The following is a 20,837-nucleotide window of genomic DNA, read 5'->3' on the forward strand; positions in this document are numbered from 1 at the left end:
GCTTCACTGCCCATTTTCTACTGCATGGCACTTTGTGAATGGCCAGCTGTCTTCTGGGACACACACAGGTCTCAGAAGATAGTGAGGGGGCTCGCCAAAGAGGATATGATGTCCTGCGCTGGATGGTTCGGAAGTACAGGCTGTATTTTGTAAAAACATTTTTTACTAGGCAAAATCGAGGGGTGGAGAGGTGGTCTTTCATTTAAGACCACCTCTCAAAAGTGGGTGAAACTCCGCTTTAAAGTGGCCTGCACACGATTTCCCCCACTGAAGAATCGTTCTCTGCGAGGAAGGGAGGGTGACTCCATGTATGATCCACAGTGAGAAATAACAAGCTCATGTGATCTATATGATGTATGGGGCCAATACCAAAGGTGAGTACATATGGTACACTGAGGTGAAACACTGGTGATTCATGGATATAAGGACATAGGATATTTATGGATAGTTTGGCATTAAGGGATACAAGGGCAGAGAGGCCTGCATGAGTGAGCACTTGGGACTTGTGTTAGTCCACATATTTCAATATTTAATATTTGGCTTGATAACACTGAAGGTGTTACAATTTACTACATTTTACTTTATGTGATTGTTTTACTATTGGTTTATCGTCTTGGGAGTATTGTTAACACTGGGGAGGTGTTATTATCATTATTATTATTCAAGGATGTGGTTTATGGTATATTTCATTATTTAACATGGGTTGTTTTTGTAATAAGCAATTTATTACACAGCAGCGTTACACCCAGTTTTTGCAGCGCTACACCCAGTTATTAATATTTTATATACAAGTGGATGCGGGAACATATAGCAGCAGCATTTAGTAACACTAGAGGAGACAGTGTTGGTAGCGCACAAGGTTTCTTGTTGTTATTTTATTTAAACACTGCTAATAGTGTCAGAGCATCCAAGCAACTAGACGTTACAGGATGCATATCAGTGGATGGGGTAAAATAAGGCATGTAAAGGTAGAGAACAGCCTGCCCATATCACCAGCAGAGGTCTCCAACTGCACACAGTGCTGACATAGTGAATATAGTGTTTCTTGCACAGAACTGCTAGAGAGTTAGGAGGAGATAAATCATCCAATGCACAAGCAGCCTGCTGTTGTGACCAGTCTCTATTAGTGGAAGTTCTTTGCTGTAGGGAATTTCAAGGCCTACTTTTATGACTGATTTCAAGGGCCCAGAATAGTTCCAGTTCCAGAAAGGGAGGACCGATTTACATAATTACTACAAGCAGGTACATTAATACACATACACTGAGGTGCCCAGAGTTCAGGTTTAAACATACTTATACCTGACACAGTAAAAACTTACTGGAACTCCAGATAATCCTCTTGGTCCATCCTTACCAGTGTCCCCTGGAGGACCTCTAGGTCCTGGTGGTCCAGGAGGACCAGGTGGGCCTGGTGGCCCGGCCTGTCCTTGGTCACCCTTAATAAAAGCAAATAGTCAGTCACAATATAACAAAAATAGGATACAGAAGGAACATTTCTGCGTAACATAATATATATTTTTGGTGCTGCATAACTAGGCCTAAAGTCTAAAAAAAAATTTTTTTTAAACAGCTATGTGATATAATTAATATTTTATGTTGTACTTGTATTGATGTGTAGAGCAATATATCAATTTGTGTATTTGTTTCAGATACAATTATATAATATATATGAAACCATACCTATCACATTTTTAATATTTAAGAATGTAAAATAATAGGTTGGAAATAGATGAACATTTTTTATGACTATGATATATTAAATGACATTTATAAACAAAAAGGAATTACAATAACACAAAAATTGGCACGTCAATACCAAGCCATAAATGTATTTATTACTGAAAACCAGTATGTCTGTAAAATCCTGCCTTTGGCTTTGTCTACTGGAAGATTTTACCAGAGTCATAGTATACATTTGGCTTTAAATGCATATTTGTGTCGTTCTGTAATGACTGGCATATAATAATCAGGTTCCATTGCCTGGAAATGCCCAGTATAGCATATAGCATGCATTGCGCAGGAATATAATAGGATAAGCAAAGAATGTTGCAGAATAGAGGGAAATTAGTTAACTGCAAAGCGGCTCATTTAAGTTATATCCAACTAACGTTTCACTAATCCAAACAAGGTAAAACTTTGTGGATCATGGTGATAGCTTGGTTCTGTTTAACTAAAGCCTATCATTTTTAAGCGTATTTAATAAAAAAATACAAGGCTATATATAGTACGTGTTAACTGTAGTAGTTAACAGCAGTCAGTCAGAATTCATTTTATCAAAGCCAAACAAAAATAAAATGAATAGTGATTGGATGCTAATAATTATTGCACTTAATTATGTTCTGTTAAACTCCACATTTGATTGACAAGGGAAAAGTCCAAGTATCCATTATGTTTGTTTCAGATATAAGGATTCTTTGGAAAAAATGTAATGAGAAAAGAACTATAAAACTCACCCTATAATATAAGGACAACACTGTAATAAAAATAAAAATACACACTCCTAAATCCATTTAGCTCTACCTTAATGAGTCGGCGTTTAATGAGCTGCTGATCAGCAGAAAGAAAGCCATGATTGATCTTAGGAAACACCATCTGATCAGCGAGGTGAGGTCAAAGGTTGAAGTTCAGAGATGAGAAAGTTGAAGGACAGACATCAGAAGGCCCGTAGAAAGAAATAGAGACAAAAGCATTAGATGCAAAATAATAGTAGAGTACAGACTGGCCACCTGGAACTGGGGAGTTCCATAAGGACCCTGTGCTTTGGTGATGGATACTTTTAATAAGTGTCTGATTTATGAAAGTTAAAATATGTTATAAAAACAAACTATGTAATTTTCATAGCAGTGTGGAGTGTCTATTTAACTTTTACCAAGAGCTCTATAGGCAATTTAACATATAGTCCGAATTTCTCTACATTAATTTTGGCACAGGTTCCCAGAACAAAGCGCCAGCAGTACTTTATAAAGGCAGTCAGATTCCAGGCAGCATGAAGTGACACAGCATGGGAAACCATTTTTTTTATATATAAAAGGTTTTTCCTTCAAAATATTAGAGAAATTGAATGCAAGTGTTTTATTTCTTTCTGGCAATGGTGGAAATCTATTGGCTTATTAGGAATCTCATGCTGTTGATCATCACTAGTCATGCTGCTGGATCCCTGACTTGCAACAGACACATTATCCACAAACCTTGACGGTGAGGATCTGATTACTATGGAGAGCGGCCATTGTGGGATAGCCTGGCAAACCCTGGGAATACAACATAACATCGCACCAAAACAAACCAACACATAAACACCACATAGACACTTTACAGTGGAATATGAACACACATATATAGGGACTTACAACTACATGGTTAATGGTGAAACACTAGTAGCATGACAGGCAAAAAATAAGGGGATAGTGACTGAAATAACATAGTGCTGTATTACATTAGCTTTATTAATCCCTTTAGTCCCATTTTTCAACAACATCTTGCTACTGAATGTACTGTGTTAGGAAATATGTTGTAAGCATTAGTAATTTACTGCTCTTCTAGGCAACTGAAATGAACATTTTTTATTTAAATTCTCTTCTTTAGTCTATAAAGAGTGAGCTATATATATAAATTTCCATAACCTGTACTCCCAAATCTTATTTTACAATGTACTGTATATCTTACATTTTTAGATTTTCTTTTATTCTGTCACTGTTGTGGCATCCGCAATAAGACTTATTTTGTTACACAAATGTAAAATCCAGCATTTCTATCCAGACCTTTTTTCTGGGTTATAGTTCACTAAACTGACATCAGCCAATCCATTTTCTCAAACTAATAATAAAAACAAGAGTCACGGTGAAGATAGTAACATTACAGTAATTATCATCCTTATTATAGAATTTACTATAGCAATCACTACTATAGTTTTAGGTATAGATCCAAAAATAAACCAATATTACAAAGGAGTGGCACATGCTATCTTTTCGAGGTACAAGCTGCTCAACTTAGCAAACTCTACATGAAAAATGTAATTTATATAACTGATCAAACCTTGCAAGTGCAAACAGGGTAATTCAATTTTTGTCAGTAAGAATAGTGAGCCAAGTGTGTCTTTATAAAGTAAATTGCACTGACTCAATTTCTCTAATTTGCTGGATGACTAATCTGGGCCAGCCTCTGAAAATAAATGTTTAGTAAGAAAATGCCTTTGTTCATAAAAAAAATATAACCAGTAGACTGTAAACCACATCAAGGCACTGGCCCCTCATGAATTACCAAACAAAATGAAAACACTTTTACGATTTCTTAAACTGGAAAGTGCAAAATCTGGTGCAACTCTGCATAGAAACCGATCAACATTAAGTTTTTTTTGCCAAAACTTAGTTGAACAAGCTGACTTTAGAATTTGATTGACTACCATGCACTGCTGCACCAGATTCTGAGTGCTCCAGTCTTACTAAGTCTACCCCTATATGGCCAAAGTTGGCCATACGATTTTTGAACATTCCTATTCCAAAAAAATGTCGACCTGTATATGGAATTGCCATCTCATTGTGGCTATAACAGCTTCCATTCTCTTGGAAAGGCTTTCCACAGGATTAAGAAGTGTGTGTGTGTGTGTGTGGGGGGGGGGGGGGGGGTATCTGGCCATCCAGCCATAAGAGAATTTGTGAGGTCAGGTAGTGATGCTGGTTTAGAAGACTGGTCTCACCATTGGCATCCCAATTAGTCCAAAAATTATTCAGAAGGGTAGATCTATTAGGAACTGGAGTATGACAAGACCACCACAGAGCTGTTTTTAGTACACAGCTACATACTGTAAAGGGTAGGTTTACACTAGCAACTCAGGGCAGCTTGTAAAAATACAAGCTGAGCTGCTTTATTACTGCTCCCACCATTTCCCCTTAAGCTGCAAAGGTTGCAAATTCATGCCACAGTCGTAAAGCCATGCAGTGAAAACTATCCCACCAGTTGTGTTACAGTATCACCGACCAAATGAGACCCATTCAACTAAATGGGTGCTGCACTGCAATTGTCTCCTGCCATGTGCAGGTTTTAGGGGTTAGAATAAGGAGGGGACATACTGCATCCTCACTGCCTGTCAAATGTTCTATTCAGTGGGCATATGTGTATAAACAAAAGGATTATTTTACAAGAAGATATTTTAGTTTTCCTAGGTGGCACAGATGAGGCAGAGGCTGCTCTCCTTCATCGGGACTGATTTCCCTCTGACAGCCGCCAGTGATTACTGTTTACATCACATGATCAGTTGTCATAGGCTGACAGCTGATCACGTGGTAAGGGGTCAGGATTGAACCCCTTACTCCGATCTGTGATCAGCTGAATCTCATAGACTTGCTGATCACAGAAAGCGCCCCCTGCAGGGGTCGCACAGGTCGCTCGAACACGGGAGGACGTTTATTGACACCCTCCCGGTAAAGTAGGTCTGTGCTGTAGCCTTAATTCGGCTATCGTGTGGATCTAAAGGGGTTAACTTCTTTTTCAACAACTCTACTTGGTTCCTGGACACACCCAGGGAAGATACGTTTCACTGCCTTCCTCTCTGAACAGTTCAGAGATGAAAAAGCTAATGAAGCAGAGGTAACTGGGCAAGCAATTTGCAGCCAAGCGAGAGGCCTTCTACTTTTAGAAGCCAAATACAGGCAGCAGGCAGCCCTTGTTTGTTCAGATTTCATAATCTGTTATGTTCTACCTTGCAGTTTATGCACCCTTTTTGTCATTCTGACCCTGTTTTGTATTGTCACTTCTAACTTTGCACCTTTTTAGAAAACTGCAAGCTCAAGTTACTCCCTGCTACTCCCAGTTACTTCCAGCATACTCCCTGCCTCATCATTCAGCTGACTACCCATCCTGTTACAATGTTATATGAGGTTTATAATTTTTTTTATCTTTCTGCCATCATATTGGAGATATTTTCAGATGTAAACGTAACCTACACAGATGTTATTTGGAATGTTGTTTTCCTACAAAGCAATGCTAGTCCACTTTTAATATTGGTCTGAAACATTAAAGTAGAACTTTAGACCGACAATAAAGTCTTGCTAGATCCCTTCAGACTGGCCACTTCTGCAGTTATAGCTATGTAAAACATTTAAAAAAAAGTGCCTATACTGTTTAAATTCCAGTAATACATTGTCTCACCCTGTTCTGCACATGCTCAGTTGCTCCCCATTTTTAGTCATTTTTAGGCACTGCGGAGATTGTAGAGGCCAATCTGCTAACAGCCTAAAACCCCTTTCACACTGAGGCGCTTTGCAGGTGCTATAGCGTTAAAAATAGCGCCTGCAAAGCGCCCTGAAACAGCGGCTTCATTCACTCCAGTGTGAATGCCTTAGTGTTTTCACACTGGAGCGGTGCTCTGGCAGGGCGTCAGAAAAAGTCCTGCCAGCAGCTTCTTTTGAACGCATTAGGAGCGGTGAACTCACCACTCCTAAAGCACCGCTGCCTATTGAAAACAATAGGGGCAGCACTGCTATAACGCCGGCAAAGCACCCACCGCTGCAGCGGCATTTTGCGAGCGGATTTAACCCTTTTTCGGCCATTAGCAGAGGTTAAAACTGCCCCGCTAGCAGACGAATAGCGCCACTAAAATGACAGTAAAAAGCGCACTAAAAATAGTGCCACTTTACCGCTCACGCCCAGGGTGGCTCAGTGTTAGGGGTCTTATAGCTAAATAAACCCTCCTATCCTTTACAGCCAAAGAAGCTGCTTCTGTTTGAGCTGCAATTGCCATGGTGCTGTACATGAGATCAGTTATGACACCTGCCATTTGTTTGACAGTTTGTTTGAGGACATAAGCTAATGTGCCAGTTAGCAATCCTGGCATTGCAGGAATGTAACTGTTTTATGAAACAGGTAGAGTGAAGGGTTTAGTTCTGCATTATGGTTTACTGCTGGGGCTCTGGGCTTCAACAAAACGGATGCCTTCAGCAAGAAGAAACAGGAACAATGCTGAAGGCAATTTACAGAACACACTCATTTTGGTTGCATAATTATTAATGTGGAATGTATAATCCTTGCAAAAGAACATTATTTTTTATCTAGTTGTTATGGGTAAAGTTCTACTTTAAATTAGGCAGCTACTGAATGATTTACAGGTTCAAATTATGTGCTAAAGTTTTTGAATTTGCTTTGCTTCCTGGAAACTCTTTTTTCCCTTTGTGAACTGCCAATAAAGTCACAGAGCATAAGGTTAAAGGCTGGCAAGAAAGCATGGCAGTAAGAACTTGCACCTGCTGCTTCCTTTGCGCTTCCTTAAGTTACAGCCAGCTGCTGCTGTTACACATTGCATCACACAGGCTTTAGGCCAAGGTGATCCGGACACTGTGTGGCAGTCTGCTCTCTTCATGTGTGTCCAAATTAAAGCTACTCATTAGCAGACCATTTTATTACTTTAATGCAAGCATTGTGGCATACAGCTACAACTGATATTGCAGAAGAAAGACCTTTGCTGGTCATACAAATTTTCGAGAGACAAAATTCTAACACGGCTTTAAAAAACATAGGGCAATTGCATCTACTCCAAAAATTTGAGTTATTCAGCTGTGCACAGAATTCACTATCACTTAAGACTTCTTGCATCAGACAAACCAAAATCACATAGTTCTTTTAAGTATCTGTTCTTATTATCAATGACAGTTGAAAGCAGATTCACAAAGCTGTTCGGGCTTTTTTCCTATTAGGAACTGGAGTATGACAAGACCACCGCAGAGCTGTTTTTAGGACACAGCTACATAAAGGATAGCTTTACACTAGCAGCTCAGGGCAGTTTGTAAAAATACAAGCGGAGCTGCTTTTTTATTGCCCCCACCATTTCTCCTTAAGCTTCAAAGGTTGCAAACTCACGCCACGGTCGCAAAGCAATGCAGTGAAAACTATCCTACCGGTTACGTTCGGTGCCCATTCAACTAAATGGGGCTGCACTGCAATTGTCCCCTGCCATGTGCAGGTTTTAGGGGTTAGGAGGGGACATACTGCATCCTCACTGCCTGTCAAATGTTCTATTCAGTGGGCGACGTGTGCATAAACAATTTTTGTAAAAGGACTATTTTAATTTTATTTTTAACTTGTTGCACCTGTTCTGTCAAATTTTAGACAGGTTCACAGAGGTGTCTTTGCCATCTACATGAATCTGGTACTCTTTACTCCATTTTTCATGGATATATGAAACTGTTCTTGGTAAAAAATTAGCACCAGTCTTTGTGAATTCCCCTGTCTTTTTCTTATGAATAATTTCTCTGCTTTTAGGATTCTTTTCAGTAGCTGTTTTAGCAATAACTGCTCTATGGTTATAAAGCATGAAAATCATAGGGTAAAGGTCACGTCACACACAGTTTGCAAGGGAAGTTCATTCATAAATGAAATGTTTGGCTCCAGCACAGTGTCCATTTATCATTGGCGTAACTTACTTGATGATCACATGTAATTCTATTAGTTGCCGAATGTACCAAATTAATTACATTCCATAGGATGTAAATTATAGAACGTGACCTTTTTCTGAGCACATATGGGTTTGGTGTTTTTTGCTTGTAGAAAAGATACTATATTATTTATGTTTGTGTTTTTAAAAGCCCTTCCAAGCAAGACATCCATTAAGATTAGTATTATAATAAAACAAATTCTTATTCTAGTATCTGGATGTACTGACCTGGTCATTGATGTATAGATTCATAATACATGAGCACATAAATAATATTAGTTATGTATGCAATTATACGAGAAGATCACATGTACAAGTGAGATATTAAAAGAGAAATATAATTAGGAATGTGTACAGCCCTCCAAATGAATCTTTAGGTCAAACAGAAAAAGCCTAGAATCAATTATACACTGACAGATCATTCTGCCATCTTGATTTTATAGAAACCCATGTGTATGCTGTGCGCACAAAACGTAATTTCACCCAGCAGTACATCAACCTACATGTTGCTCAATAAAAATCTGTACACAATTGCCTTTGTGACTGATTTCCATTCTCCAGTACAGGTCGTATGTGTAGAAAAGCCACACTTAGGGATTTTTCGTGCCTTGAGCTTTTCTTAAAATATAATCTGAAATATGTTCAATTACTGAACAGTATTCACTAGAAAGCATATTCTTGATAGCAAAAATAAGCTTTACAACATGGTAAAATGTTTCAAGTATCAAATACAAAATGTAATTTTTCAGATGACAAAATAACTTGGTGCTTTCCTGAACATCTAAACCTGATGTAATTTTAAACACATCTCAAATGAAAAATAAAATATAGACACATCATGTCAAATGGCCGCTGATTCCAGACATATTACATATACAAGCTGTTCTGGTGAATTATCATGATATTTTTCAGCCACTCCGTAAAATAGCTAGTGAATGTTGTGAAGCCCAAACTACATCTCTAAAAGTAGTACATGGCCATTTAAAAAATAAATATAGCCAAAGCTCCTTTGGCTGTACTTCTCCTGTGGATCGCAGGATTGCAGTTTGTTCTGCCTACCTATGCCCCATTTTCAGCAGAGAGCAGGCTGAAGCGCCCTGTCTGCTGATGTCACAGAATGGGTCCAGGCTCTGGGAAGGATTGCAACCATATGGTTCGGGATCCACCCACATGCCTGGAGCCGCTGAGAACCTGCACCAGCTGCTCCCGTCCCCTCCCCAGCCCAGTGCTTCAGTGAGTGATCCCGTCACCAGCTCCCTGTTTAGAGAGCTGAGAGAACTGAACAATGTTAGGAGATCTCCAATGTGCAAATACCTCCCTTACTTAACACCCCATGTCCACAGGTACAATCATTACTTCCCTCATGTAACCCTGCTACTATTCACAAAGTTGCTAAACTTTTCTCCAACGCCCACCTAACTACCTGCCCCCTGCTCCCTTGCAAATGCTACAGTCATCCTCTGGCTCCATTCTACACTCTCTAACTCACATCTTCAATTTCTCCCTCTTTTCTGGCATCTTCTCCAATCTCTAAATATGCACTAGTCATGTTTAAAAGCCCTAACTGGACACTACCAACCTATTCCATTTCCTTACTCCCCTTTTCCTTCAAACTCCTTGAACATCTAGTCTACAACCAACTGAGTAACCATCTGACTGAGAACAAACTTCTTGATCCCCTTCAGTCTGAATTTTGCCATCAACACTCGGAAACTTCAAAAAAGATATGTACTGCATGGAAACTGCTCTCCTTAACCACTTCAGCCCCGGAGAACTTTACCCCCTTCATTTCCAGAGCACTTTTTGAAATTCGCCACTGCGACGCTTTAACTGACAATTGCGTGGTCGTTCGATGTTGTATCCAAACAAAATTGACGTCATTTTTTTTCCACAAATAGAGCTTTCTTTTGGTGGTATTTGATCACCTCTGTGGTTTTTATTTTTTGCGCTATAAACAAAAGAAGAGCGTCAATTGTGAAAAAAACACAATATTTTTTACTTTTTGCTATAATAAATATCCCATTTAAAAAAAAAAATAATATTTTTTTCCTCAGTTTAGGCCGATACGTATTCTTCTACATATTTTTGGTAAAAAAAATAATCGCAATAAGCATATATTGATTGGTTTGCGCAAAAGTTATAGCGTCTACAAAATAGGGGATATATTTATGGTATTTTTTTTTACTAATAATGGCAGCGATCTGCGATTTTTTTCATGACTGTGACATTGTGACAGACATATCGGACACTTTTGATGCATTTTTGGGACCATTCACATTTACACAGCGATCTGTGCTATAAAATTGCACTGATTACTGTGTACATGTGACTGGCAGGGAAGGGGTTAACACCAGGGGGCGCTGCAGGGGTTAAATTTTCCCTGGGAGTGATTCTAACTGTGGGGGGAGGGGACTCACAAGGGGAGGAGACCGATCAGTGTTCCTCTGTACTGGGAACACACAATCGGTCTCCTCTCCTCTGACAGGACGTGTATCTGTGTTTACATACACAGATCCATAGTCCTGCTGTGTTCCCGGGCAATCGCGGGTGCCCGGCAGACATTGCGGCCACCGGGCACGCACACCGTGTGCCGAGCGACCCTTAGGCGGCCGGGAATGGGAGGACGTCGTATTACGCCCACCCAGGATGGATGATCCCATCTGCGGGCGTCATATGACTATGGGTGGGTAGGGAAGTTGTTAAACTCACAAACCATCTACTAATGGCTAAAACCAATGGACACTATTCTCTACTCCTACTCCTGGACCAATCTGCTGCCTTTGATACAGCCTTTTGATACAGTGGAGCACCCGCTCCTCCTCAAAAAACACCACTCTTTTGGTCTCTGTGACTGTATTCTTCTATGGTTCTTCTCCTCTCCTCTTCCTTTCTCTGTCGGAGTTCTTCTAGGTTCTGCTCTTGATCCTCTCTTATTCTCAATCTACACCTCCTCCCTGGGTCAGCTTATTGCCTCCCATGGCTTTCAATTCCATTTCTACTGAAGACACCAAAATCTATCTCTCTACCCCTCAGCTCACTCCATCAGTCCCCTCATACATCACTAATTTACTAACAGACATATAAACCCAGATGTCACACCACTTCCTCAAACTCAATCTATCCTAAACTGAGATCATAATATTTCCTCCCCCATGTGCCTCTTCCCCTGATTTCTACGTCAAAATCAACCCATCCCCACATGCCAGGTTTCCCGGTGTATTCCTGGACTCTGAACTATCTTTTCCGCCCCACATCATTTCACTTTCCCCTGCTTGCCACCTCAACCTCTTGCCACCTCAACATCTCTTCCACATCAATGAAACCACAAAGCTTCTAATTAACTCCCTAGTAATTTCCTGCTTTGGCTACTGCAACTCCCGCATTAGCTTACCCTTACATAGGCTATCCCCCCTTCAGGCCATCATGAATGCTGCTGCCAGGTTCATCAACATTACCAATCACTCATTGTCTGCCACCCCTCTCTGCTAATCCTTCCACTAGCTTCCGCTCACCCAACAAATTTAATTCAAGATATTAACAACAACTACAAAGTCATCCACAACTCTGCCCCTAGCTACATCACTAACCTAGTCTTGAAATACCAATCAAATTGTTCTCTTAGTTCCTCCCAAGACCTCCTGCTCTCTAGTTCCCTTGTCACCTCATCACATGCTCCCTCCAGGACTTCTCCAGAGCCTCTCTGATCCTCTGGAACACCCTACCCCAATCTGTATAACTATCTCCTACTCTGTCCACTTTCAGACGATCCCTGAAAACTCATCTTTTCAGAGGCCTATCCGGCCTCCACCTAACTTATACTGTTTTGTTGAACTATCATCAACATCAACTGACCATTTAAGTCAGTCTATGCCTGCTTCCCATTAAATGATGCAGACAGTGCTTACAATGCCTGCTTAACACTAAGAGATGAAGGCATGAAAGAGATGAAAGAGTTGAAAACATTTCTAAGAAATTAAAGCTTTAATTTTTTTTTTTATCATCGTTTTTTCCTGTCGAGTCTAGCACATTGATGATGTTTTCTGTGGTTCTGGGGCACTGCCCTACCCTGAAAAAGGAGCTGTAAAAACAAATATTGTTTTCATTATTCTTAGCTCTATATGCTAATGGTGATGATGCTGCAGTGGCGCTGTCACATCCAGACAAGGATGTATTTTTTTGTTTTTTTTTAGAGGAGAGGATTCTAATACCACAAACTGAACTGAAAACTTCTCTTTACAAAGAGGATTTCAAGAAGCCTACCCTAATTATGACTGATCTGTTTCCGGAAGATGTCTTTAAAGACACCCCTCAGTGTAGCCTTTAATGAATAATAAATACCAAAAAATTACAAAAGTATCTTGCACTTCTTCATGGTCAGACTTGTTCTAGTAAGAGAAATAACATTCTCCCACGATTCTTCCAGGACAAGTCACGGTAGTACCCTGTTCATCAAAGTATAAAATAACAGGATGACTCTGGGCTAACAGAAGGTGGTTCATGAAGAATTAACTGTTTTAGCAGAGTGGAGATATCTGCTGAAGCACTCAACTCACCGAGGTTAAGATAATACAGTAAACTCCTGGACACTTTCTCTTTATTTTTTGGAAAATGAATCCCTTTTGGACAAACATTCTTAAGATGTTATCTGTTTTTGTACTCTACCAGCTGTTAGCCTAATTTTCCTGAAGATCCCGCAAGGAAAAATAGGTATGAAAATGGTTAAGAAGGTGTCCTGGGTGGTTTATTATTGCAGCAAGAAACACTAAGACTAATTAAATGCCAGCTGCTGGTTGAGGATTTTAAGATGTGAAAATTATTAATATATCATTTATTTCATGCTGAGTAGCATTTATGTTTTAGGCCCCAGAGTGCAACGAATTCCCCTGATTAAGAAGAATACAAAGCAAGTAAAAATAAGTTTGGTTTGATGTTCCAGGAAGTAATTATCTTGATGTCATTGAATCATCAAGTTAAAGTTGATTGTGAAAGTTTAAAGCAGTATTAAACCCAAAAGAAAACATTTATCATATTGAAGCTTATCAATTCTTAAAAGTGATGCTTTGCATTTGTTTTCTTTTTGAAGCCTTCTTTCTTCTGTTTTCATCTGGTGATCCAGCCAGTAAGTCTATTGTTTTTCAAAAGAACAAGCTCTCTTCAGGTGAATAAGTTTACAGGAATGAAACAAACCATTTAACACGGACAGGGCTGCTTTTTCTTGTAAAACATGTATCCCAAAAGGAAAAAAAACTGTTTACTGTAACTGATTATGTGTCATCGCAATGTTGCAGTACTGCTAAAAATCTCAGATCGCTGTCATTACTAGTAAAAAAAAAATTTAAAATGCCACAAATCTCTCCCAAACTTTGCAGACACTATAACTTTTGCACAAAGCAATCAATATACGCTTATTGCAATTTTTTTTTACCAAAAATACGTAGAAGAATATATATTGGCCTAAACTGATGAAGACATTTTTTTTAAGAACAATTTGGGGACATTTATTATAGCAAAAAGTAAAAAATATTGTTTTTTTTATTTTCAAAATTGTCGCGCAAAACATTAAAACAGCAGGTGATCAAGATTACCAAAAGAAGGCTCTATTTGTGGAGAAAAAAAGAATGCAAATTTTGTTTGGGTACAGCGTTGCATGACTGCCCAATTGTCAGTTAAAGTGACGCAGTGCCAAATTGTAAAAAGTGCTCTGGTCGGGAAGGGGGTAAAATCTTCCGGGGCTGAAGTGGTTAAAGAAACTGAACTAGATCCTGCTAGGACTGGTTTTAAGAGTGCAGGAATTTTTGAGAAGGCAATGTACCAATGATACCTGCTGACATCTTTGATGATAACATATTATGTATAATACCTAGTTAATATGCCGATCCGCATTGGCTGTATTTCAGGCTCTTAACCATAAAAGTAAAATTAACTTTTGTAATGGGTGTTCTTCAGTACACATTCAAGAATTTACCACCTTTAAAGTGCCCCCTTTGTTGCAGTTGCAATTAGAGAGGTAGCAGCCTAGGGCCTGAACAAGTTCCCCCCACATTACATTTTCATCAAAGATTTGCTTCTTTGAAGGAAAACGCACCTAATGGTACCATAGGTGACTGCGATATTGTGTTTGACCCTTGCAAGCTCCGCCGCGGGAGCCAGTGCCGAGCTGGCTCACTCATCAAGAAAGAAAAAATGTGTTTTTTTCCTTTGCCGATGAGCGACAAGCATTGCTGACAGGTGTTTGGTATGAAACATGAGGGGGGACTCCACGGCAAATTTTAAACAAAAAATCGTCATGGGTTCCCCTCCAAGAGCATACCAGGCCCTTAGGTCTGGTATGGATTTTAAGGGGACCCCTACACCGAAAAAATGTCGTGGGGCCCCCCAAAATCCATACCAGACCCTTATCCGAGCACGCAGCCCGGCTGGTCAGGAAGGGGGGTGGGGACGAGCGAGCGCATCCCCCTCCTGAACGTACCAGGCCATATGCCCTCAACATGGGGGGGTGGGTGCTTTAGGGAAGGGGGCGCCCTGCGGACCCCCCACCCCAACGCACCTTGTCCCCATGTTGATGCGGACAAGGGTATCTTCCCGACAACCCTGGCCGTTGGTTGTCGGGGTCTGCGGGCAGAGGGCTTATTGAAATCCGGGAGCCCCCATTAATTAGGGGGCCCCTGGATCCCTGCCCCCACTCTATGTGAATGAGTATGGGGTACATCGTACCCCTATCCATTCACCTGGGGGAAAAAAGTGTCAATAAAAAAACACACTAGACAGGTTTTTAAAATAATTTATTTGGCAGCTCCTTGCGACTTCGGGGGTCTCTTCCGACTTCTCCACTCTCTCAGGCCTCTTCTCCTGGTGTCCGGTACTTCTCCCACTCTCCGGTTCTTCTGTTGGGCTCCTCTGCTATATTCTGCTCTTTTACCAATCTTTTGCTAGCTGCATGTACTGCACTCTTCTTTATCCATAACTGATTTAAATCTAGGTAATGATCATGCACTGCAGGAGTTTAATAGACCTTTCCCTATTTGTTCTTACAGTGGATACTTGTAAGCCCACCAATCGTGCCTTATGGAAAATGTAACCATTCTGGTTGGCTTTTTTAAAGATCATGAGGCCATCACTCAAGAACTTACTGAATTGCTCACTGTTAACAGACACTCAGTACCTGTTGTTTGGGAAATGTTTTCAGGAAATCTCTAGGATCAAGTCCGCTCCTAGACAGTGGGAATTAGATGTTATGAAAGCAGTTTAGATAGCAGATCTAGCATATTTTAAGGTACTATTAACCCCTGAATTTTTTTTTACTTAACACATTGGGGTCAATCTACTAAAGGCAAATAGACTGTACACTTTGTAAGTGCAGTTGCACTCATTTTCCTTAGTAAATGTAACGTGTTAAAGTGCCACTTTGTAAAGAATATGCAATCAAGTGCAAGGAAAATGAAAAAACAAAAAAAAAGTATTTGCTTGCACATCATTGTTTCCACATTTACTAAGCTCTGGAGTAAATAAGTGCCACTGCACTTGCAAAGTGCAGGGTACATTTGCCTTTAGTAAATCTACCTCAGTGAGCACAATGACATAAGCATTCCCCAGTAAACTATTTGTTAAAATTCTTCTCCTAGCATTAGAAATGTACAACGTTCAATGCTGCTGGCTTTTGCTCTCTCAGTGCTGCCCGAATTTGGAAATTTGTAGGACTTGAGAATGGAGGAGGAGTGGAAAAAAACAATTGTAAACAATTGTAAAGCTCTATCTTTATTAGAAAAAAAAAAAATTTCAGCCCCAAAGTATTATGACGATGTGGAAAACACAGGAATTACTCTAGCCCCGATAGTGTCAGTGCAGACAGGCTCTTCCCATACTGGTGATATACTCTATTTTAGTGGACAACTCTTTACTGTACCCCTTCTGTTTCACAAGCAATTAATTTATATTTTACAGAGCTTTATGATTTAAAAGTTATATTTGACCAGGTTTCTCTCTCCAACTATATGCAATTTAATTTGCTGACTATCTTAGATTACACTGATTGAAGTGTGCTGAAGTCACATATAATTCCTGAAGAGTAGCAGAAGCAAATTCCTCAGATAATAAAGCACTGGGAAATGACAGTCTTCCCAAAGAGATTTATAAAATATATGGGGAATACTTTTTTCTGAAACCCCTTACTACCTTTAATGCAGCTGAATCTCAGGGGTCTATATCTTCATCAATGAACAAGGTGATAATAATTGCCATACCCAAGTCGGGTAAAGATTCATCTTTGCAGGCCTTGTGGGCCAATTTCATTGCTATTCTCAGAAATGAATAATAATTCACAAATTTATACACACTGATCAGGAGGGTTTTATCCAAAACAGATCTACTATGATCAATATCTATCGAGTATATCTTAGTATACAGATTCTAGTACATGTTGTCATTAGGCACTGCTAAGGTGTTACATTTTTGTTGAGGAGCAGTATAATCGACAAGCTTCGCAACTCTTTGATATGGGTTAGGAAATCCTAGCACGGATTCAACTTTTATACTCTAATCCTATAACTCCTATATCCTAAATCAGAATAAATAATTCTTTAATAGAACCTTTTACTTTGATTAGAGGCACCAAACAGGGCTTCCCATTACCCTCGCTGTTATTTGTTTTTGCAATTGGTGTTGCCAATGGCTGAGAGCGCTGACCAGCGTGTTCTGGCATTGGGGCCATCCCCTTGTCAGAACACAATAGCTCAGCAAGGGAGATTGCTGTTCTAACGTCGGATTGTTAGTACAGTGGCTCCAACCTGGGCTGTCAGTTTTTTTCATTCAACCCGCTGGTACTGTGTACTAGGCTTCACTCGACCCTTTATCTTAGATATTTATTATATGTCACATATATTACACCTGTGGGGAAGTAGCGATATTCACACAATGTGAGACAGATACAAGCACCCTTATACATATGCTACAGAGATCTCCTATGGAACAATTCTGAAAATAAGATATGTTTTTATACATATTTGTTGAATGCAGTGTGCTATGAATTTCTGAGATGGGGCAGTATATAATTAGCTGAAATGTGCCACTTTTTTAAGAAATTGCAATTAAAAAACATAAATGATTTAGCGACTATGTTACTAATGAAAAATTTAAATGCACAGATGTATAACTGAGAATGGTAGCCAATCATTTGCAGAGGAATTTAAAAAAATGGATTTTGCTTTGCTCATGATTGGATGATTATAGTTCTCTTTATTCACAAAGTGATAAGTGTCTAAGTAAATCAACCCAAGTAAATCAACCCAACAGTGTACTTGGCATATGAAAAATCAGATAAGGGAAGCTTATAATCTGCTCTTTGCCACCCTAACTCTGCTAAATAAGAATCACGTCTTTTATTTATGTAAAAAAATGTTATCATATGAATTTATATTTAAAGATTAGAAAAACCAGTGCAATAGTCTAGAACTGACAGACGGTACATTGTAAAACAAGAGAGTAAGCTTCTAAATTCTATTTATTTGGTTAGAGGGAAAATGTCAGTAGATGTAAAATTTAAATGTGAATTTTAAAAGAGTTTATATTGGAAATATATACACGGTCACGCATGGTGTACAAACATCGATTACAATACACACACTGTGAAATCTGGATTTTAATATTACTGCTGAGAGATTGTGTCTAATGAGAGGATTATTACCAGTTGTCATCTCAGCATGAATAACAAAATCCCTATTACACTGCATGACATCACATATATTATTTATACCATAGGGGTGCTCTTGTCATGGATATAAAACACAAAGTTCTGAGGGCAAGGATCTATTTTCTCTTTCCTTTTTTAATTAAGAAGTAAATCTGTTAAAATATTGCATCACAATCCAAAGCACACTTCATGCTTAATTGTTGTGCTTCCTATTTAACTGGAATACATGGCTCTTTCTGCACTGAAAAAAAACATACAAGTTCTTGGGAAACAATAAAAATGCCAACTGCTGCCTGCTAAGCCAATTTGAGAAACACAAAGTTGTGCTTGTTCAAAATACCTGAGCTTTACCCTCAGTCAAGCAATATATTACTAATTGCTGATTATATTTTACTTTTACCGAAGCTTTTAAGCCAATGAGAAAAGAGATGCATTGCCCAATACAAAATTTAATGACTTATTCAAGAGCTACTTTGTGCTGCCATGTTTTGTGAATGACTTCACATTGTTAGCAAAGCTATTTGTTCTTGTAAACTCCCCATGGTATAAATGCATTTCTGTTATATAATGACAATGTATATACTATAACAAAATTTTTATACAGTTAGTACACATAGAAGGCACAAAAAGCAGGGGTATACCACATTTACTGTCATCTATAGAAATGAATCAACGTTTATTGGCCAACAATGTGAATTTAGAAATTGTCTATGCAACATTAACTAAAAAACAATATTCTGGATAAAAGAAATGTAATACAAATTGTATTTATGTAAACTTTTCCTAAGCAAAACATAAGGGTGGCAATTGATGACCTTCCTCGAAAAAAGCTGGTTGCCTGTCCTACTGGCTTCAGAGTCACTGACACAAAACAGATCGGGATAGCCCAGGTAAAGTCTTTTTCTACATATTTGTTCTGAGCTAGTGATTCAAAGTTTTAAAGCCACAAGATCAGCATGCCAGCGGGACAACTAGAATTTGCAGAACGAATCAACAAGTGCAGCCCCCATGTTACACTCAGCAAAAATAAGCCTATAGTACTGAATTCTTCTGGCTCTAGATACTGTAGAGGTCTGCTTCATTGGACCCAGTATAAGAAAGTCTAATTGATGCCAATAAAACTAGGGTTCCTTGTTTTAAAGAATAACTCCACCAGTACGAACATAAACCTGAAATCTTGTCATTGAAAGACATATTTTTGCTGTTACTTACCATGTGCATCCTGTGGGTCTGTTTTTAGCAAATATATGGTTAACAATTTCAACAGTTATCTGTACACAAAAAAAGCACTGAGTGGGATCTGCTTACTCTTAATCAGGACTGTATGTACAAAATGGCAGTCAGGGCAGCAATTTTAGGGAGAGTAGCAACAAGCCTCACAATTAACAAAACCATGATAATTGTTTCCTAATTTTATACTTGTATGCCCACTTTTGAAAATTTGAGACTAAAGAATTACAGGGAGAAATTGGTGTGATGGAAGCTAAGAGGTGTCTCTTTGTAGTTTAGGAATCATGAATAAAGAAAGTTAACATTGTTTTTGCAAAGTGATCAACCTCTACTGCTTTAGTTGTACTGTAAAATAAACAAAGCACACTTATTATATTGTACTCATAAAAGTACGTGTTATATACACATATAACAAATCTCGTGTCAATCATCTTACCTAAAAAAGGTGTGCTATCCCTTTAAATGATTAAACTGATGAATAGGTGCAATAAAGCAAATGTGAAATCACAAATAAGTGCAAAATAAGCACACAAAGTACAGATAAACAATACATTCATAAATAAAATAAAAAAGTATGCAAATTGATAAAATACATTCACTCTTAGTAATATAAAGTCCAACTCAAAAATCTCCTGATATATTACAAAGCCCTTGTGCAATCGATGGTGAATAAAGTGCTCAGTGCTATAAAAATGTTATTGAATAGTGCTTCAGTGCTCAAACATGCTTGTTTAAATGGAAACAAAGGGGGCCAAATTACAGACAAGAAGCTCCCAATGACAACAAATTCCCAATGGTGTATTTCCTCAGCAGGCTGCAATGGACTGTGAGAGCTAGCCCTTATGGTATCAGAGAATTGATCTCGGCTTCAGCATATATGAGTATATTTGAGCACTGAAACACTATTCAATGTTCAATTCAATTCTTACAGCATTGAGCACTTTATTCACCATCAATTGCACAAGGGCTTTGTATTATATTAAGAGATTTTTGTGATGGACTTTACATTAGTAACAGCGATTTTATTGTATCAATTTGCATACGTTTTTGATTTTATTTATTCATTTATTGCTTAGTTGCATTTTGCTTATTTTGCACTTATTTATTATTTCAAATTTGCTTTATTGCACCTATTCACCAGTGTAAACATTTAAAGGGACAGTGCAACTTTTTAAATTTAGATTAGTTATTGGCCCAGTGTCTGGGTTTCATGAGCTGCAGCACTCCACTATATCATTTGGTTTGAAGCTGAGCGCAAGATTTTTCCTTACTTTATAATGATCTCACTATCAATGTTTCAGACATAAGCATGTCCCAGTATGTCTGTGCTAAAGCATTGATGGTCGGAGAGACTTAGTATTTACGGAAGAATTGTGATTTGCATGTATAACAAGTATATTTGTGAATACAATACTGTATATTAAATATAATTAAAGTTTGAGGATTGTATTCATTTTGTTAATTTTACAGTGCATCTAAAGGATTTCCCAGTCATGAAAG

At 38.7% G+C, this 20,837-nt stretch overlaps 1 protein-coding gene across 1 annotated transcript in view; it reads right to left on the minus strand.

Annotated features, from left to right (window-relative positions):
- The window catches only part of COL25A1 (collagen type XXV alpha 1 chain), a 586,562-nt gene that overhangs the window by 159,437 nt on the left and 406,288 nt on the right, over positions 1 to 20,837 (minus strand). The window contains exons 8-9 of the mRNA XM_077476703.1: positions 2,521 to 2,592; positions 1,320 to 1,436 (exon numbers count right to left, since the gene is read on the minus strand). Of these exons, the coding sequence (XP_077332829.1) occupies positions 1,320 to 1,436; positions 2,521 to 2,592 (189 nt within the window). The remainder of the gene's footprint in view (positions 1 to 1,319; positions 1,437 to 2,520; positions 2,593 to 20,837) is intronic.

The sequence above is a fragment of the Lithobates pipiens genome, unplaced genomic scaffold (genome assembly GCF_037356315.1).
Source record: "Lithobates pipiens isolate NorthernLeopardFrog02 unplaced genomic scaffold, aLitPip1_a1.2 Scaffold_13, whole genome shotgun sequence".
Classification (NCBI taxonomy): Eukaryota; Metazoa; Chordata; class Amphibia; order Anura; family Ranidae; genus Lithobates; species Lithobates pipiens.